The 21,701-nt window shown below is 42.8% G+C and overlaps 1 protein-coding gene across 1 annotated transcript in view; it reads left to right on the top strand.

Moving 5' to 3' along the window:
- plcb1l (phospholipase C beta 1-like) overlaps positions 1–21,701 on the top strand; it is a 123,052-nt gene that overhangs the window by 44,353 nt on the left and 56,998 nt on the right. The window contains exon 9 of the mRNA XM_065260012.1: positions 906–1,072. Coding sequence (XP_065116084.1) covers positions 906–1,072 — 167 coding nt within the window. The remainder of the gene's footprint in view (positions 1–905; positions 1,073–21,701) is intronic.

The raw sequence follows: 21,701 nt of genomic DNA on the forward strand, positions 1-21,701 counted from the left end.
AGATGTATAGCATTTTGAAAAAAAATCTGTTTTTATAATAAATCTTTAAAAATCAAGTTATGGATTTGAATTTTTTAGTGAAGTGAAAGTTTGTACGGAAAATTGTGGTTTTCATCTTATCACTTTCTTGGTAGAGCAAACAAATTTTTACCAACATTTGTCAAAATGGATTTATGGCGTTTTGGAACCAAACTCTTCATATATAAATATATATAAAATAATAACCCAATGAAATGTTTCTTTGAAATAAATCTCTTTTAGTTCAGTCACGTTGTATTTATTTATTTATTTATTCATTTAATCATTCATTCATTTATTTATTTATTTATTTGTTTGTTTATTTATTTATTAAGAAAGACCTGACCCAAGACAACCCCGAGAAAAATAGATCCAAATCCGAGTTTTTGAATTTGGCCTGCTGCTCTATTTATTTTTTACTTGTAATATGATGACAACACCAAGGTAACCGCTTACAGTGTGCATTCAAAATTGATTGACAGCTCTGTATACAGTACAATACCGACTGTGTCAAGCAACCCTAACCCAAACGAGAAAATAATGTTAAATTTGTGAGTTTTTGAATCCTAACCTGCAAACTACAATTTCAGTATCCTCATTATTACCTTAAATGTTGCAATGTTTGTTAATCATATGTATTATTTTTTGTTTTCATAAATTGCTGACAGCAGCTGGTTCTTCGCCTGTGTAGTGTGACTACTGAGGCATGTTGTCTGAAATGTTCTTGGCCAGTGTTGGTGAAAATAATTTTTCTTTTTTTTGTAACCAAGACTTCAAGATATGTGCTTTTCTTTTCCCAGAGATAAAATGTGCTGTGCAATGTCTCTTTTGTTTGGTGCCTATGATTTATTTGTCTACTGTGTTTGTGTTAATGTTGTGTTACACAGCGGTGCCAAAAGCCGGCCATACCTCACTGTTGAGCAGATGAGAGATTTCATCAACAACAAACAGAGAGACCCTCGACTCAATGAGATCCTGTACCCGCCCCTCAAAGCCGAGCAAGTGCAGGGATTGGTGGAGAAATATGAGCCTGACAGCATGCTTTTGCAAAGAGGTTACTTATTTAAATTAGTTAGACTCCACCCACTGTGATGTTCAGTTGTACATCTAAAATTTCTTCATCTGGAATCTGAATAGATAAGTGAAGTGATGTTTATCAAGGCTCACAGGATGTTTCCCATTCTGTTGCAATAAACGTTTTCTGTCTCATATTTTAACACTTATAATTCAACAAAGAGAAAAAATCAAATACCTTCAGCGTATAGACTATGAGCCCTTTTAAAGTTGATGAAATCTAGGATTTGTCAGTGTAGTTTGTCAAGTGTAATGGCGGCTTTTAGAAACAATGTGTAAAGGCCACGGAAACTTTCAGAGTTGTTCCCATGGAGACAGGATTTAGCTTTGTGCCTCAGTGGGGTACTTGAATGGAATTTTGTCTGCCTTTGTTCAATCTCATACACACACAAACAGCTCACACATAGCACTCTTATTCTTGCCCACACTGACACACAACTATAAACTTACACACACTCACATACAGTACACACATTTACCCACACATATGCTCAACAGAATGCTGGTATCAGGCAATACACCTATCTGAAGAATGAAATTTCATTAAATCAAATTCACAAAAAGTGTTTGCTAGCAGTTCAATTTTACCTATTGTTTATAACTGGCTAGCACAAATATAAATTATAACAATTGATAAGTCTGATAAAAGACAGACAATTTTATCCAAATTTAATAAATTGTTCAATATATTCAAAAAAAATAATACAAATGTATCTAAATTAAAAGAAAATTTGTATTGTATACTGTGTGTGGGAGAGATGTTCCGTGTGTGAGAGAGTACATGTTAAGAACTACATGATAATAATAATGAAATACATCTCTAGTCCTTTCATTAATTTCAGGAAGCTGTTATATAGTCTACTTTCCTTAGTTTCAGGAAAGCTAAAGGGTCTGATTGCAAAGCAGTTGGAGGTTTGAATCAATCATAAATTAGAATGAATTTGGCTTTATTCAAGAAACCTGTGTTATATAGTGCATTTGGTTATCTTCGGATCTTGCTCTTCTAACTTTCGCTACGTGTGTTCGCGCACCGCGCTTCCATCATCAGAGAAGCGTGAGAGCAATTTGAAATCAGACTCCTCTGTAAGAAGTCGTTCTCGCGGTACTTTGATGTCATCTGCATGTCAGTTCTTCCGTCATCGGGTAAAGTTGAAAATACAAAAAAAAACTCAAGACAGCTATGAACGCGGTAGAGTACCTCATTCATTTATTGTATGTTGCAGGAAACGTTATCAGTCTCTTCTCAGCATGAGAAATACAAGGTGTGGCGTGTAAGCGTGTGAACTGACTGAAATGCATGCGTCTCACTGTGAATGCTTGAGACTTGAGAGCCCTGTGAATTTACTGTTGTTCCTCCGCAATTAACTTTTAATTAGTAGACATTGCAGAATGCAGGTTGCAATCATCACGTCCTGCGTACAGGTTTCAAAATATTTCCACACAAAAGACATCATGTTTGTGAATTATTAAAAATGTAGTCTGTGAACACGGGTGCACTTTCGGAAAAATCGGCCAAAAAGTCTGGTTCCAATTTAACCGGTGCATCTCTAATTTTAAGAAGACGTCTTTCATGAAGAAGCTTTATTAATGCATAACATAAGAAGCAAGAGAATCTCAGATCTTCTGTGGAGGTGCCAGCTGTTGGACTTTAAGGCGTCCATTGCATGTTCATAATTTAGAGGAAAGGCACAAGATACAAATATCTAAGTTCAAATATTTATTGATCAGATATGAAAAAGTTCAACAGCGCGCTGGGTCCTCTCAAGTAGCGAACAACCAGCTCAGGAAGTAACATGCTTATTTATAAAATATGTGACGTCGATCTTTCTTCAGAAAATCTCCACCCACAAAGGCTGCTCTTCCTCGTGAATCTGACTCCCTTACCACACCCAATTTCAGCCTGTAGGCAAAGATAGACACACATAGACAAAGAAAAAACAAACTGTTCCCTTTCAGTCGGTCACGTCGTGACCGACGAATTGGGAACCGCTTCGCGGGTGACCTATCTGCTTCGAGAAACCTTTAAAACGCCAATGAACTTGGCATGCAGATAATTGCATCTGCCGGCGCCGCCCCGCCGCACAGGTATTTAATGAGCGGCAGGTGCAGTTATCAAATCAGCTTTTTATCTTCGAAAGCTGGCAGACTGACTGCTCACGAGAAGCTACTCTCTGCTCTTTGGAGAACTCTGCTTGTTTGATTTGGTTGGGCAAAGGCATTTCAGCGGAGGCTCGCGGGTGTTCCACCTCTCTTTTTAATTTTTTTTCTCACTCTTAGTTGAGTGTGTGCGTAGCCGTTCCCCTGTGTGCTTCATCAACATCAGCACATTAAAAGAGTGTTTCCTCTAAAAGAGTATTGCGGTGTTCTGCGTCTTTTTAAAGACAGCATTTCACTTGCACTGAGGCAGGAGCGTCTTTTTAAAGATGTCTTTCTGTCCGTGTTTCTGGATGCGGCAAATGTATGGGTCCCCGGGTGGCCACGATCGTCCTCTCTCGTGCGCAAGAGTGCATGCTGAGGCGGCGTTCGTGGAGGGTTCATACTCCTAAGAGAGCGTGAACCTCTTGGATGGCGGAGACGGGTTTCGTACCTCCGGGAACGTCACCCCCTTTTTTCCGTTGCGGAGCCCCGTTAAAGGTGCGGTGGCAAAACTCCGGAAATCTTATCTCCGTATAAACGGTGCTGAATCGGTTAGCTGGTTCGTCCAGTGACTCTCAGCACCCCCATCCACAGCCAGAGGTGCCGTAAGAGAGACGGGTGGCGCGTGTTCTACGTGCTCTCGTCCTCTTTCAGCCCTCACGAGGATTCTATGTCTGTCACAGCATCGGAGAGGGGGTCGTCTATTCGGTCGCCGACTCGGACCCACTCCCGCCTTGGGTAGGGGCTCCCGTGCTCGACCCCGAGTGGCGGCCATGTACGCTCGGGAGCGCGGAGACGGTCTGTGTGGAGCGGAGAGCTCCTCCCCCACCCGCACCGTCCCGCCTAGATGATTGGCACTTCAGGACTGCAAGAACAGCCCCAACCTTCTGTGCCTTTTCTTCCCGGGGTGCATGTTGGTTGACACGGTCGTGGAAAACTCGTTTTCCTCCCGGAACCGACCGTTCAGCCATCACCTCTCACCTCTCCTGACGGCGGGGCCGCTAAGGGTTATGCTGCTCCAAGAGACCAGCCTCCCTCCCCTCACAGACCCACGGGCTTGTGAGAGGCGGCCTCTGCCGTGCGCGCCATGGCGTGATGCAGGTCCGCAGGCTACGGCACTGAAGGATCTGCACAGGCAAGGTCACGGCCCGGCAACTAAAGAATCCTGTGTGGCTCTGACCTGGCGCTACGAGCGACTGGGTTCACCCCACAGGCCGCCGGACGTGCTATGCCCACCCCCCGGTGGTCCAGGGACGCCATCTCTGGTTGTGTCTTGCGGGCATTAAGTAGGTCATTAATAATCGCCCTAATGTTCCTTTTTAGACCAGCCATTTCGGGGACGCGGCTGAGAGTGTTCAACAATGATCGGCCGCTTTAGAGCAGACTGAGGCTTCATGCCACGTCGGAGCCTAGCTGCCCCCTCCGTTACGTCAGTATATTGGTCTGCTTTTCGCCGAGGGTGTCCTGCTACGGCTTTTTCGTTCCTTCATCCCGGCAGCTCTAAGGAACCTGTCGTAAGCTGTTCACCCGCCCACTCAGCCCGCTACAAAGGTGGAAAATGAAACTTAGCGGCTCTGAGTCGGGCGACCTGAAGATGGAGAGGATCGCTCGTCAGGAGATGGTGAAAACATCACTCTCCCCCCCACCCCGTAGGAGGGACGGGTGGGGAATCCTTGGTTTCGTTTTGTGTTCCGCCGACTTCAATCGGCACCCACTAACCTCAAAGAGCGAATTCCTCTTCTTTCTCCAGGTCCCCGGAGGCATATAGGAGTTTCGGACGGGCTCAAAACCCTACGTTCTCCTCTTCCTCATTCGCCAGCGGATGTATCGAGCGGGACATCTACAAGGGAGCCCCCTTTGCTCAGCATCCATCAGCGGTTTCGGGTGAGTGTTTCATTACACACCACATCTCACAATGCGGCCAAAGAGCACGCGTCGTTGAGTTCCCCGTCTCCGCTCGCCACGGGTACACATCGTGCCGTTAATTTCCTCTCGCTCGGTATCTGGGGGCCTGGGAAGAGCTTCCCAGCCCGTCGCGTTGGCTTTTACGCACGATCCGTCTCGGTTATACATTCAATTTGACCGGCTACCTCTCAAATATTCAGGCTTCACCACGGTGAAGGCTGCCGATGCGCACGTACTGCGTGCGGAAGATTGCTGTCCTATTGGCGAAGGACGCGATCGAGCCGGTCCCTCCAGCCGAGATAAAGTCGGGGCTTTACAGCCCTTACTTCATTGTACCCAAGAAGAGTGGCGGGTTGCGTCCGATCCTAGATCTGCGTACTGAGTCGAGAATTCACAGAATTCACAGAATGCTGTTCAAAATGTTTACGCAGAGGAGCATATTTTAATGCATCCGCCCACAGGATTGGTTTGCAGCCTTCAACCTGAAGGACGCGTACTTTCATGTCTCCATACTTCCCCGACACAGGCCGTTTCTCCGCTTTGTGTTCGAGGGGTGGGCATATCAGTACAATGTCTCACCGTTCGGGCTTTCTCTCTCTCTCCCTGTGTCTTCACGAAAGTTGCGGAGGGCGCACTGCAGCCCCTGAGAGAGAGAGTGGTGTTTGCGTTTTGGCGTATTGGCTCATAATAGCTCAGTTTCATCAGATGCTGCGCACACACATAAATCGTGTACTTTAACACCTCGCTCGTCTCGGTCTTCAGGTCAACTGGGGAAAGAGTAAACTTTGCCCCGTGCAGAGGATCTCTTTTCTCGGAATATAACGGGATTTGGTCGATTTATCAACACGTCTCATAGAAGCGCGTGTTCAGTCAATTCTGACTTGCCTAAACATTTAAAGGCAGGGTTGCGGTTCCACTAAAATAATTGTAAAAACTTCTGGGGCATATGGCAGTAGCTGCGGCTGTGACACCGCTCGGGCTGCTCCATATGAGACCGCTTCAGTGTTGGCTTTATGACCGAGTCCCGAGGAGAGCGTGGCTCACCGGCTTTCACAGTATTATAATTACATCGAGATGCCGTCACACTTTCACCCCGTGGTCAGACCCAGCGTTTCTCAGGGTGTGGATGCCACTGAGATAGGTCTCCAGGCATGCTATTGTTGGCAAAAATGTCTCTACAACGGGGTGGGGAGCTACGTACGGCGGGCTCGTCGCTTCGGGGGTCTGGTCGACATTCCAGCGACATTGGCATAAATTGCCTCGAGCTGTGCACTGTATATCTTGCGCTCGTCCGTTTCATCAACGTGATTCGATGCTTAAGATGTATTAGTGCACACGACAAAACTGCGGCTGTAGCGTATATCTATCGCCAAGGCGGTCTGCGCTCTCGTCACCTGTCGCATCTCGCCCGTCTCTCCTCTTCTGGAGTCAGAAGTATCTGAGGTCTCTTCGTGCCATTCACATATCGGGGTCGCTGAACACAGCGGCAGACGCGCTCTCATGAGCAGCGCGGCCCGGCGAGTGGCGGCTCCACCCCCGGTCGGTTCAGCTGATTTGGAAATGTTTCGGCAGAGCAGTTAGATCTGTTTGCTTCTTCAGAGACAACCCATTGTCGCCTGTTTTATTCATTATCCGAGGGAACACTCGGCGTGAATGCACTGGCACACAGCTGGCCGCGGGGTTTCCCCCCAGTAAGCTTTATTGCGCAGACACTGTGCAAGTCAGGGAGGACGAGGAGCGCATTCTATTAGTTGCGCCGTACCGGACAACTAGGAATTGGTTTTACAGAATTCACTCTCCTCGCGACAGTCCCTCCCTGGCTGATTCCCTGGCACATTATGGCACCCTCGCCCCGATCTGTGGAACCTCCATGTGTGGTCTCTGGACGGGGCGCGGAGGTTTTAGGTGATTTACCCCAGGCGGTATCTAACACCATCACTGTAGCGCGAGCGCCGTCTACGAGGCAGGCGTGTACGCTGAAATGGAACCTGTTTGTTGTATGGTGTACTTCTCAACGAGAGGACCCCCGGGAATGCTCGATCAGTATTGTGCTTTTATATCTCCAGCACCGCTTGGAGAAGAGGCTGTCACCACTTATCATTTAAGTAGATATCGCGGCAATATCCGCGCATCACGTACCCATAGACGGTAGATCTGTGGGTCAGCACGATCTGGTCATTAGGTTTTTAAGAGGTGCACGGAGGCTGAATCCTTCGCGCCCTCCCTCTATTCCTCCTTGGGACTTGTCCATGATGCTGAAAGCCCTTCAGGACTGCCCTTTCGAGCCTCTGCGGACGGTGAGCGTCAGGTTTCTCACTATGAAACCTTTGACTCTCCTTGCATTGGCTTCTATTAAAAGGATAGGGGATCTTCATGCATTTTCGGTCACGATTCGTGCCTTCAGTTCGGGCCGGCTGAATCCAGCGTTACACTGAGACCCCGGCCAGTCTACGTGCCTAAAATTCCCACCACTCCCTTTAGAGATCACGTGGTGAATTTACAAGCGCTGCCTTTGGAGCAGGCAGACCCAGCCATGGCTTTGTTATGTCCTGTTCGTGCACTACGTTTGTATGTGGATCGTACTCAAAGCTTTCGGACCTCAGAACAGCTCTTTGTCTGCTACGGTGGTCAGCAGAAAGGGAAAGCTGTCACTAAACAGAGGATGTCTCATTGGATTGTAGACACAATCGCCCTGGTGTATGAGAACAGGGCATTCCTTGCCCTTTTGGTTTGAGAGCCTATTCAACCAGAAGCGTGGCTTCATCTTGGGCTTTGGCTCGTGGTTCCTCACTTGCAGATATTTGTAGAGCTGCTGGCTGGGCGACACCTAATACGTTCACTAGATTTTACAGTGTTCGTGTTGAGCCGGTATCCTCTCGAGTTCTCTCGTCAGATCAGTGAGAACATCGAGGAACGGCTCCTGTGTCGGCTTGGTGCCTTTCTTTTCGGTGCTGCACGACCGCACCATTATGGAAGGCAGTTAAGGCCAAAACCTTACAAAAAGCTGTTTTTTGTCTCCTCCACCGGTTGGTGGCCGATGTTGCGGAGCATCGGCTGCCAGCCTTTCACTAGATGTATCCTTAAGAACCTGGGTGAGGCTAGCGCCACATTGCGCCCCCTAGTGGTTTCTTTGTGAGTATTTCCGTGGAAAGTTCTGATTTACCACGTTTCCCTTAGCGGAGTTCATTCCGCGCCTCTCTAGTGTACTAAGAGAGAGTATTTTTTATATAGACCTCGTGTCTTTTTATCCATCACCTTAGTGGTAGACCCCTAGAGGGTTTTCTTTCCGCAGCGATCTTAGTCCCGCCTGACGAGTTCGCTTCCCAGTTCGCCTAGTCACTATCGTGGGTTAAGGAACAAGTAGTGACCGGCCTCTGCTTCAACCCCATTTTCGTTCCCTTAAAGAGGAGAGTCGGAGGGTTTACGCAGGCACTGGAAGGGTCAGCTTCAGTGGCGCTTTGGTAGGGATTCCCAATTCGTCGGTCACGACGTGACGTCGTAGTGACCGACTGAAAGGGAACGTCTCGGTTACATATGTAACCCTCGTTCCCTGAAGGAAGGGAACGGAGACGTCACGTCCCGTCGCCACAGTTTGCTGTTCCACTGCTGATATCGGCCGGACCCTTTCCTTCTGTCCAGCTTTCTCAGCAAAAAATAGCTGATTTGATAACTGCACCTGCCGCTCATTAAATACCTGTGCGGCGGGGCGGCGCTGGCAGATGCAATTATCTGCATGCCAAGTTCATTGGCGTTTTAAAGGTTTCTCGAAGCAGATAGGTCCCCCGCGAAGCGGTTCCCAATTCGTCGGTCACGACGTGACGTCTCCGTTCCCTTCCTTCAGGGAACGAGGGTTACATATGTAACCGAGACGTTCTCCTGTCATCCCTGGGAGCCCTGCAGTTCCTCTCTAGTACTCCTCCAATTCACATAGCATGTTATAATGCTTTCTTAAAAACAAATCATTAATAAAACATTAATTTATAAAAAACATAAGCTGTAAGATGAAAGTGATTATTATGTAAAACATATTTCAATATCATGACATAATTTCATTATTTGTAAAATTGGTTATATGAATAAGGCACACATTAACTTCTTTAGATAGATAAACACATATTGAATCTTTTACTGCAATACTACTTCTAAGCAAACACTTTAATCATTATTAAAAACCATCTGTTAGGAAAGAAAACACACACACACAGACACACAGGAGATTCTGTTCTTCAAGGTTGAGCTGCCCTGCCCCCATTAGGTTATTCTGTATGCAACCTTCATTTCATTGGTTAATACACATTTATCAAAGACAACATCTTATATTTATTTCATCAATTATTCAATGATTAATACTGATTAAGTAAGAAATACATTGCATATTTTATCCTGTGAACATTAAAGCATTATTTAATGACATAGTTGCCTGTTTGCTTTCCCCCTCAGGCCTCTCTCTTATCTTGATCAATACCAGGCGTAAATTCCTCGCTAATCCTCCTTACAGCACACACACAAAAACTGGTAACTTTCCACTCTCAAACACAAACACCTCATTTCTACATAATAGCTCAGTGCATATATGAAACACACAATGTTTATAGAATAAAATGATCAATTAAAGAAATATAAAAATGGAACAAAATCAATTTCCACAGTCCTTATTTGGACATCTTTGTAACTTTAACACTTTTAGCAATTAGCATGAAATGTAGGCAGTAAATATGTAAAACATAATTATTCAATAACACAACAATACTCCATTGTTCATGAATTGGTTAAATGCATTCATTAGTTAAACATACTAATTTTCACTTTCTCTAAATATAACATAGTTATAAAGCAAACAACTTGGTTATTGAAACCATCTGTTCTGCGTGTTTTCTCTTCAGGGGTTTGTTATCAGCGTTTGCAGGTTTCTCCCCAAAACCGAAACCACAGCCTCTCAACTTTACACACAGACATTTACTCACATATCTCAGCACAAAAAGCATAATGGCACATATGAATTATAACATAACATACTGATTAATAAAACAACATAAAAATCCCACACAGCACACCTCATACTTGTAATCACCAGCGTGAAACCTCCTTTTAAACAAATCTCAAGGTTTTAAACAGGTGAGAAGTCACTAAGATGAAAGTCACTCATGAGAGGAAAACTGTTGAGATGTCAGAGAGGAAACTGCAGTACAGTGATTAGGTTGTAGGAGTCCACAGAGGGCATGGCACCTTTAATTATTGTAAAGTGGCCAGTGAGACTGTGGGATCTAACACACATGAGACTTTCTTTGAGCGGGTCCTGTAAAATTCTTCTTAAAAGACGCTTTAAGACACATGCAGTCAGCTGATGTAAGTGTTTATTATAGTTTAATAAACACTTCTCATACTTCTGGAGTCTTTTAAACTGTAAACATTTTTATAATCAGTAAGTCATAGCAAGTCATAGGTTTTTTATGTTACTTTAAATTGAGTTTTTGACAATTTCTATTTGTTTTGTTTTTTTAAGTTGTCAACTCATCAAAACTTAAAATAGTGGGTTGAATTGACTTGGAATAACCAATTTGATTAAATGTACTTTACAGCTGTAATGATGAGCGTATGCTGCTGATCCAATTGAGGTAAGGATGGTAATATAACAGAATAAAACAAAATAATCCAGACAGGGTACGGAAACAGACTCGAAAACCAGGGAACAGAACACCATAACAGATACAACAATACTCGACAAAGGACAAGAGAAAGACTGAGATATATATATATAGCCAGAAGCTAGGGACGAGCCGGAAGCGAGTAAGGAGGCAGTGAGGAGCCGGAGGCCAGTGAGGAGCCGGCAGAGCAAAAAGCCAGTGAGGAGCTGGTGAAGTCAGGGGCTAGTGAGGATACAGGCCTTATGGTCAGGACAGGAAATTGAGGAAACTCCAGCTCAGCCAAATTGGTCAGGACAGGAAGCTCAGGGGACTCAGGTTCAGTCCTCTCAGCCTTAAACGAAGATTCAGATTCTAACCCTTTAGCCGTGACAGGAAGTTCAGGTTCATCCTCTTTGCCTGGCAGGGCAAGTGTATTTGTATAGCACATTTCATACACAGAGGTCATTCAATGTGCTTTACATAGATATGAGAAAACACTATATAAGAGAAAAAAATATATAAAAATAAGAAACATAATAAAATCTAATTAAAACAAAGATACATGAGAATTTAAAATAACCATTAAAAGAAAATAAATGTGATTTTAATAAAAATGTGTGAAAAAAATAAAACAGGAGTAGAAGTGACTTGAATTAAAAGTGCAGTCAGTGTTCATTTAGTAAATACAGAGTTAAACCAATGTGTTTTGATCCTACACTCACCTAAAGAGAGAGAGAGAGAGTCACTGGTACGTAGACATCCGGTTTGTGACGTCACGCTGAACAGATCGTGCATCGTAGCTCCGTCGAGTTCATCATCTAAAAGCTTTTTTTTTACCATCTTATTCCTATTTATATAATATAACTTATTAGTTTTACATAGGAATACTTTACCGTGACGATTATTGAGCAGTACTACCACGTGAAACTATTTATCACTAATAAACACCCAGTGTTAGCATATAGCCCGCTAGCATCCACACGGTGGAGGCTGAAGCTAGCATTTTCCGATCTAATGGCGGATTCATCTGATATATGCTTTTCTGACCTATCCTCACCTGAGCGGGAAGCTGTGGAGGAGTTGTTTCCCGGTTTTAGCAGATCCAAGGCGAGGTACAGCGCCCACTTCACCCTGCCTTCCGACGTCCACAAGCGAGCAACAAATATGCATTCCACGCGATGCAGCTTCACGGACCGTGAACGACATGAAAGCGATCGGGAAGCTGTGGAGGAACCGCTGCCCGGCCTTCGCAGATTCGGCAAGCCAAACATCACCCTGGCCCCAGACGTTCGCAGGCGACCGAGGCGTGTCACAACCGAACACCCCACGCAATGCAGCTCCGGGGACCGCGTTCGGGTAAACGAAGACGCCATCGCCCAGCATGAAAGCGGTAAGACTCCGCTTGTTATTGTAACATGTACTACTTGCCACATGTATAGTTTAGCTTCTGCTGTTAGCATAGAGGGGTTTACATGCACTAAGTGTATTGAAGTATTAAGGTTAACTGAGAAGGTTGCTGAACTAGAATCGCGCATCCGAACGCTAACGTTAGTTGAGGATAGCAAAACCGCTAATGTTACTGTTGCAAATAATCTATCGAGCGAAAAGACTAATGGCTCGGTTCCGACATCAGATGCTAATATAAATATTACAAATACTGTATCGAGCGCGCATATTGTTTATCAAAATACACATGGCTCGGTTCCGTCATCAGAGTCAAGTCGGCGGTCAAACTGGGTGACTGTTAGGCGGCATAGTCATATAAGGCGTCCTTCTAAGACCCATAACGTAACGACAATTTCTAACAGATTCGATCCCCTAAGGAGTATACCAGCTGAAACACCTTTTAAAAGTGCCCTGGTCATTGGAGATTCTATACTCAGGAACACTAACATTGAGGCACCAAACACCATAGTCGACTGTATACCGGGAGCCAGAACGTCTGACATTAGATCCAAACTTAAAGTGCTGGCTAATGCTAAGCGGAAGTTTTCTAAGATTGTTATTCACGCCGGCACGAATGACACTAGGCTCCGCCAGTCGGAAATCACCAAAGACAATATTAAGGAGATGTGTGAAATTGCAAAAACAATGTCAGACAATGTAATATGCTCTGGTCCCCTCCCCGCCTACCGGGGAGATGAAACACATAGTAGATTAGTGTCTCTCAATGGATGGATGTCAAAGTGGTGCCCTTAGCATAACGTAGGGTTTATAGACAATTGGAAGCATTTCTGGGGAAGACCATTTCTCTTAACCCGAGATGGCCTTCATCCGTCATCGGAAGGAAGTGCTATACTCACTAAAAATCTGATCAATAGTCTTAATTCTGATATAGTATGACTATCCAGGGCCCAGGTCAGGAAACAGACGGATCGGCTTAACCGTCCATCTGTTAGCTGCCGTGATATGTCAAGACCACTTATATCCCAGCACTTCGAGTCAATCTTACCGAAATATCAGCACATTTCAACTGTATCTGTTCCCCGAACAAATAAATACAGGGCACAGCTTGTTACATCTGGTACAAATCTGATTCAAATAAAATTAGAAAACAATACATTAACAGATGAATCTCGAATCTTAAAATTCGGCCTTCTTAACATTAGATCGCTTACCATTAAAGAACCTATTGTCAATGAAATAATTACAGACCAAAACTTAGATGTACTCTGTTTAACAGAAACCTGGCTTAAAGCAGACGACTACATTAGTTTAAATGAATCCACCCCACAAGACTATTATTTTAAACACGAACCTCGATTAAAGGGGAGAGGGGGTGGTGTAGCTACAATATACAACACAATGTTTAAAGTAAACCAAAAATCTGAGCTAAAATTTAAATCATTTGAAGTAATGTTGTTAAATATGGAAATAACTGATCGTAACCACAAACAGCTTTCTTTTGCTTTAGCGACAATCTATAGACCACCGGGCCACCATGCAGATTTCCTTAATGAAATAGCAGATTTCCTATCTGAGCTTGTAGTCACTGTAGATAAAGCTCTTATTGTTGGTGATTTTAATGTCCATGTGGACAACCCAAAAGACGCATTAGGACGTGCGTTTATAGATGTTCTAAATTCTCTCAATATTAGACAAAACGTGACAGGGCCAACGCATACTCGTAATCACACATTAGACTTAATTCTGTCACTCGGACTCAATATTAATGACGTCGAAATATCACCTCAGAGTGATGCAGTTTCTGACCATTACCTTGTGTCATACACTGTACTTCTAAATAGGATCACTCAATCTACAACATGCTACCGACTAGCCAGAACAATAATTTCCACCACTAAAGATAGCTTTATTAGCACTCTTCCAGACCTGTCCCAAATGAAACATGTAGCAGATAACTGTGACGATCTAGATATTGAAATAGAAAACCTAAACAATGTCTGTTCTAACACATTGGATGCCGTTGCTCCCATTCGAAAAAAGAGATTCAAAGAAAAACCGCCAGCTCCATGGTATGACCATCACACAGCAGCCCTTAAAAAGGCAGCTAGAAAAATGGAAAGAAATTATAGAAGCACAAAGTTAGAAGTATGGCGCGCAGCATGGAAACAGAGTGTTAAACACTACAGACAGGCTATTAAAACCGCCAGATCTACATATCTTAGCAAGCTTATAAATGAGAATCATAATAACCCTCGTTTCCTCTTTAGCACAGTTGCGAAACTGACTAGAAACAAAGAACAAACAGAAACCAATAGTAAACATCAACACAATAGTAACGACTTCATGAACTTCTTTTCTAACAAAATTTCGGCTATTAGGGAAAACATCGTAGCTACCCAGGCAGCCACCACTCTACCCATTAGTTCACTTAACACTAGACTACCATAAGAACATCTTGATTCATTTAAACCTACTACAATAGATGAGCTCTCTAAACTAGTCACATCATCCAAATCATCGTCCTGTATATTAGACCCCGTTCCCACAAAACTACTTAAAGAAGTATTCCCTGTAGTGTCAACCCCGGTTCTAAATATCTTTAACTCATCGCTAGAAATAGGATACTTCCAACAGCTTTCAAACTAGCAGTTATTAAACCGCTGATTAAAAAACCACAGCTTGACCAAGGAGAACTTAATAACTTTAGACCAATCTCAAATCTCCCTTTTCTTTCGAAAATATTAGAAAAGGTAGTGGCAAGCCAGTTACGCACATTCTTGACAAATAATAGTACATATAAAAAGTTCCAATCAGGATTCAGGCCCCACCATAGCACAGAGACAGCGTTGCTTAGAGTTACAAATGACCTCCTATTAACATCCGATCGTGGTGAAATCTCAATTCTTATATTACTAGACCTTAGTGCAGCATTTGACACAATAGACCACAGAATCCTACTCAATAAACTAGAAAACTATGTTGGTATCAGTGGTCAGGCGCTAGCCTGGTTTAGGTCATATCTAACCAATCGCTATCACTTTGTTTATGTAAATGAGGAAGAGTCATATCACTCCCTGGTTAAATACGGTGTACCGCAGGGATCAGTTTTAGGTCCTATCCTGTTCTCGTTATACATGTTACCCCTAGGAGACATTATCAGGAAACATAACATAAGTTTTCACTGCTATGCGGATGATACCCAGCTTTACATCTCCTCGCATCCCAGCGAAACACACACGTTTTCTAAGCTAAAAGACTGCATTAGCGATGTTAGTGACTGGATGGCACATAACTTTCTTAAGCTCAACTCCAATAAGACAGAGGTACTTATTATTGAACCAAATCGCTACAAACATAATATGTCAGATTACAAATTGCACATAGATGGCTGTACTGTGGTGCCATCTTCCACGGTTAGGAACTTAGGTGTGATGTTCGACAGCAACTTATCCTTTGATAGTCATATCGCCAACGTCTGCCGCACAGCATTCTTCCATCTTAGAAATATCTCAAAAATACGCCATATACTGTCTACATCTGACGCAGAGAAGCTTATTCATGCTTTTATGACCTCTAGAATAGACTATTGTAACTCGCTACTCGGGGGATGCCATTCAAATCAGGTCACAAGCTTCAGCTAGTTCAAAACGCTTCTGCAAGGGTACTTACTCGATCTAAGAAGTATGACCACATAAGCCCAATTCTGGCATCTTTACACTGGCTGCCAGTTAAATATCGCATCCAATTTAAAATATCACTAATCACCTACAAAGCTTTAAATGGCTTAGCACCCTCATATCTTAGAGAATTACTATCAGAATACAATCCATCACGCACACTACGGTCGCAAAATTCTGGCCTATGGATTATCACTAGACTATCAAAAGTGTCTAAAAGTGGAAGATCCTTTTCCTACTTAGCCCCTAAGCTCTGGAATGATTTACCAACCGATGTCCGAGAATCAGACACAGTCGATCATTTTAAATCTAGACTTAAAACTTTTCTCTTCAACAAAGCATTCGCATAATTTGACTAGTAAAGGTTCTTAACTCGCAATAGTTATTTTCACGGAACAAAGCACTCACGGTCATGACACAGACCAACCAAATAAATAAATAAAAACCTTTTCTGCATGAACACTTAAAATGAATTGCATTAAATAGTTTGCCACCATTTGCCACTGAACCTGCATTAACGACGACAGTGGGGCTTCCGGCCTTAGTCAAACGGTTTGGCACGTATGGTCGGGTTGCGATTTTGGTGCTTTCGTGTGTCTTGTGAATAGTATGCCATACAGACCCGTTTGCCACTGAACCTGCATTAATGACGACAGTGGGGCCTCCAGCCTTAGTCAAACGGGTTGGTATGTATGGTTGGGTTGCGTTTTTCGCGCTTTCATGTGTCTTGTGAATAGTATGCCATACATACCCGTTTGCCACTGAACCTGCATTAACGACGACAGTGGGGCCTCCAGCCTTAGTCAAACGGGTTGGCACGTATGGTCGGGTTGCGATTTTGGCGCTATCGTAAGTATTATGAATAGTATGCCATACAGACCCGTTTGCCACTGAACCTGCATTAACGACGACAGTGGGGCCTCCAGCCTTAGTCAAACGGGTTGGTATGTATGGTCGGGTTGCGTTTTTCGCGCTTTCGTGTGTCTTGTGAATAGTATGCCATACAGACCCGTTTGCCACTGAACCTGCATTAACGACGACAGTGGGGCCTCCAGCCTTAGTCAAACGGGTTGGCACGTATGGTCGGGTTGCGATTTTGGCGCTATCGTAAGTCTTATGAATAGTATGCCATACAAACCCGTTTGCCACTGAACCTGCATTAACGACGACAGTGGGGCTTCCGGCCTTAGTCAAACGGGTTAACACGTATGGTCGGGTTGCGATGTTTTTGGCGTTTTCTCCTGGTCCTGTAAATGGTATACAATATAGACCCGTTTGCCACGGAACCTGCATTAACGACGACAGCTGGGCTTTAGGCCTTAGTCAAACGGGTCGTCAGGTTTCATTTTCTCTTAAAGATCGGAATGTGACCCTTATTTACCATATATACCCTCGCATTGGGCCCCCAATTTGCTAAATCCTCAACTGTGGATAACATAATTATGCCGCAATATTTAGTCTGTCTGGAACTAAGCTGAGTTAAACCACATCACTGTGTGACACTTCAATACATATGAACGGCCGCTACGCTAATACGATTTTGTTTTTCTCTCCCTGTCTCGTCCTCGACCCGAGGACGAGACAAACAGACCCAGTCCCGGTAGATGTGAAAGTCGGCACACCTCTGATCTACTGGCTGTCCTTCAACGTTATGCCCAGCTGATACCTGACCAACGATCACCGGCAGAACCGCTTAATCTCCGCTAAATCTCCATTTCCGTTCTCCCAAGGGTTTTTCCCTCCTAGGACTTATTTTTCCTCGGATAAAAGCCCGGGGTTTTTTTTCTCCTAGGGGGTTTTTCACCCCGGGGAGGCAGCCTTTTTGGGCTTTACCTAGCTTCCTCTTCTATACGTTGCTTTAGTAATACGTGCAATTATAATATTGAGTCATAGCCGCAGCAAATTTAACTGCTCATGCTATCATGTATTTTGTTGTGCTATCTGTCGTTTTCTGTGCTTTTCACTGCTTCTATTTATGTAAAGCTGCTTTGAAACAATTGACTTTTGTGAAAAGCGCTATATAAATAAAATTGAATTGAAAAATTGAATTAAAGGAGTATTAGGAACACCTGTTCAATTTCTCATTAATGCAATTATCTAATCAACCAATCACATGGCAGTTGCTTCAATGCATTTAGGGGTGTGGTCCTGGTCAAGACAATCTCCTGAACTCCAAACTGAATGTCAGAATGGGAAAGAAAGGTGATTTAAACAATTTTGAGCGTGGCATTGTTGTTGGTGCCAGACGGGCCGGTCTGAGGATTTCACAATATGCTCAGTTACTGGGATTTTCACACACAACCATTTCTAGGGTTTACAAAGAATGGTGTGAAAAGGAAAAAACATCCAGTATGCGGCAGTGCTGTGGGTGAAAATGCCTTGTTGATGCTAGAGGTCAGAGGAGAATGGGCCGACTGATTCAAACTGATAGAAGAGCAACTTTGACTGAAATAACCACTCGTTACAACCGAGGTATGCAGCAAAGCATTTGTGAAGCCACAACACGCACAACCTTGAGGCGGATGGGCTACAACAGCAGAAGACCACACCGGGTACCACTCATCTCAAGAGGCTACAATTTGCATTAGCTCATCAAAATTGGACAGTTGAAGACTGGAAAAATGTTGCCTGGTCTGATGAGTCTCGATTTCTGTTGAGACATTCAGATGGTAGAGTCAGAATTTGGCGTAAACAGAATGAGAACATGGATCCATCATCCATGAATTTTTGTTCCAACCCTACTCCAGCACACCTGCCTCTAATTTTTAGGTAGCCCTGAACAACTTGATTAGCAGGTTGAGGTGTTTGATTGCACAAAAAAGGAAGCACATCAATTCGATCCTGACCTTCATTTGTTATCAGTCAAGTTTAGGATCGAGTTCAAGATTTTATTATTGGTTCGTTGTTTTAATGAACACAAAGGAAGATATTTTGAGAAATGTTAGGGTTAGGGATCTTAGCCCCGCCCATAACATTTTGAGGACGAGAAGATCGGTCTGGGGTTTCTCCGTTGAGGAGCTACTATGCGAGACCCAAAGCTGGTCAACCAATCAAATTGTCAGGGTGGGCTTTATACGATGATGGACAGATGATCAACAATAACATAATCAACCACGTCACCGAAGAGCGCGTGTTGAATCTATTTACAATGAAATGACTGCCGCTGTAGAATTCAGATGTGTGGATTCTGAAATTGAGTCTGTTCTAAAAGATATCGACAGAGCATTGATTTAAAAAGAGGAATAGAGAAACGCGATCAAGACATTTGTTGATCGGAAAGATGTTTTTGCCGTCCATCCTACGGTATTCGGCAAAAGTTGGTTGCACTTATGAAGGACCAAGTTAAAGAAGCAACTGAAATGGGTATCACGACGATGCAACTCGGCGTGCACATCGAGATGGATATAATTATCGGTCATTGACAGCTTCTTTTCGGAACCCTCGAATCGTGCCTGCTGCATAATTGGAGAGACATGCTAGGCTCCAATATTTTTCAAGCCAACATAATGGGTATCGTCGTGGATAAAGTTCACCTAACGTACAAATGGTAAGAGATAGTCTTACTGTAAGACATAGAAATGAAATGTTGTAAACATAGTAGGTGTTGATGTACGTTCGCTAACCCAGACTTAATATAATCACAATGTTAGTGTCATTTGTAGCGAAATAACTAGCAGTTCGGTCAGGCTGCAAAAGACGTCATTTCAACATACGTCACACACTCTGTTGCTCTGATTGGTCGTGAGTCTATCCAATTGAGTGCAGAGGCATTTTTCGGTTGAAATACGCTTTATAATCATAGCCCAATGGAGCGGTATCAGACTCAAATTCTGACTAGAATTGAGTATGACAATGTCAGGCTACTTTTCCCACTATGGAAGTGAATGGGGTCCACAAACGGTTTGGTTACAAACATTTCACAAAATATCTTCCTTTGTGTTCTTCAGAACAAATAAATGTATGCAGGTTTGGAACAACATGAAAGTGAGTAAATCATGACAGAATTTTCATTTTTGGGTGAACTATCCCTTTAAGTCTTAAACATTAGTTAGGTAATTAAGATCAACGTACCAGCTGTTGTTGGCTAGTCCAAAGAAAAGTCGGTAACACTTTATTTTTATGGTGTCTTTGTTACACATGCTACATGTAATTATTATTGTAATAACAGGTAATTATGCATAATTACATGCAGCTAACCCTAATCCTAACCCCAACCCTATAGTAAGTACATGTTGTTAATGATTATTACTTAGTACTTAAATGTATAATTACACTGTAACAGTGATAGTCGTATAATAAAGTGTGACCGAAAAGTCAAAAGGCGATAGGGCATTCTCTGTAGTAGCTCCAGGGGCGCCACTAGCAATTTTGGGCCCTATGAAAAAATAGGGGGTCAGGCCCCCCCCCATACCCATTTCGTACCAAACATCTGTAGCTACAACCTACTGTAGCTATTCAAAATCTTTGTCTGTAATTTAATAATACGAAACTATTTATTTTGCTATTGTTTTGACCACAGTTATCAGTATTTATAGATACCTAAAATGTCTGCAGCTATAATTTATTGTGCAATGCAAATTTAATTGAAAAATACAGTACATTAAATCAAATATTCAGAGAAAATGCAACATTCTTAAAGATTAAAGATAAATGTGACCATGCCTGTGAAAACCCAGCTTAAGTATTTCTTTGTGATTTACTGTTTTCCACATAAAATCATCCTATATAATGTAAAGAACATTTGTGAAAATATAAACTTGATATCTTTCATGTTGACTGAGTAATGTCATGTCAGCGATTGAAATCATAGTGAAATTAATGCTTGAAATTAAACTGTGATGCTTTTTATCTCACAATAAGATTTGAGGCTTTAGTCTGATTTTCAGAGACAGTCTTAGTGACAAACTGTATACTTGAGCTGTTACACACACGACATTGTAACATTTAAAAATGGCGAACAACAACAATGCATCTTTTCTGTGTACATTCTGCCTGAAATAAGACTGGGTCAACAATGCTTGACCAAAGCGGCGTGGTGAGCTTGAACCTGCTTACATCACGAGGCACTTTTTCAATAGGAAAATTCAACTGCAGTAGCCACCGTTTAATCTGAAGAGGGCAGCACTCAGACGTTTTTACACCATATATTGTAGTATTGAAACACTTTATATCCAAATGTCAAAAAACTTACTAAAATCAATAAACAGCACGAATAAAACCCCACTCTTACAGATCATTAACTAAAAAAAAAGTTGGTTTAGGGTTTAGTTACTCTTTAAGAAAACAGCTATACTGTTATTAAATGATTCTTCAGACTGTTTTTTAATCAACGGGGCTCTAAAATGAAATGAATGACAACTATAGCAGACTACGACATAGATTTCCATTGATTTCTTAACCCTGTTGCAAGTTGAGAAGCTTTAATATACATAATTTGACTAGTTTAGCCTTAGTTGCATTTCAATTTTATCACAACCAACTCGATTTACGACTGCATAAAAATCCTTCCTTGGCATATTGCGTTACAAAACAAAACAGTGTGTAACCGATCGCATTTCTAGTTTATGTTAATTAGCTTATACGGGCTACGTTAATTTAAACAGCTTATAAGGGCTGACTTCGCGTTAGAATCATAACATAAAACAGGGAACGTAAATCACCTTGTGTTTTTTTAAACTGAGGTGAACAGAGCGAAGACTTTACAGTGGAAAGAAAACTGCATTGTATTGCTCCAACGTCACATTGTGTAAACTGCATTCATAGTAAGGAAGTGCACATATGCAGATATCATAGGAAATAGCAGTAAATACACACACCTTGTTCTCTTCTGAAGTTCACGCGCACTGTGAGACCGTGGATT

The sequence above is a fragment of the Paramisgurnus dabryanus genome, chromosome 12 (assembly GCF_030506205.2).
Source record: "Paramisgurnus dabryanus chromosome 12, PD_genome_1.1, whole genome shotgun sequence".
In the NCBI taxonomy this organism is placed as follows: Eukaryota; Metazoa; Chordata; class Actinopteri; order Cypriniformes; family Cobitidae; genus Paramisgurnus; species Paramisgurnus dabryanus.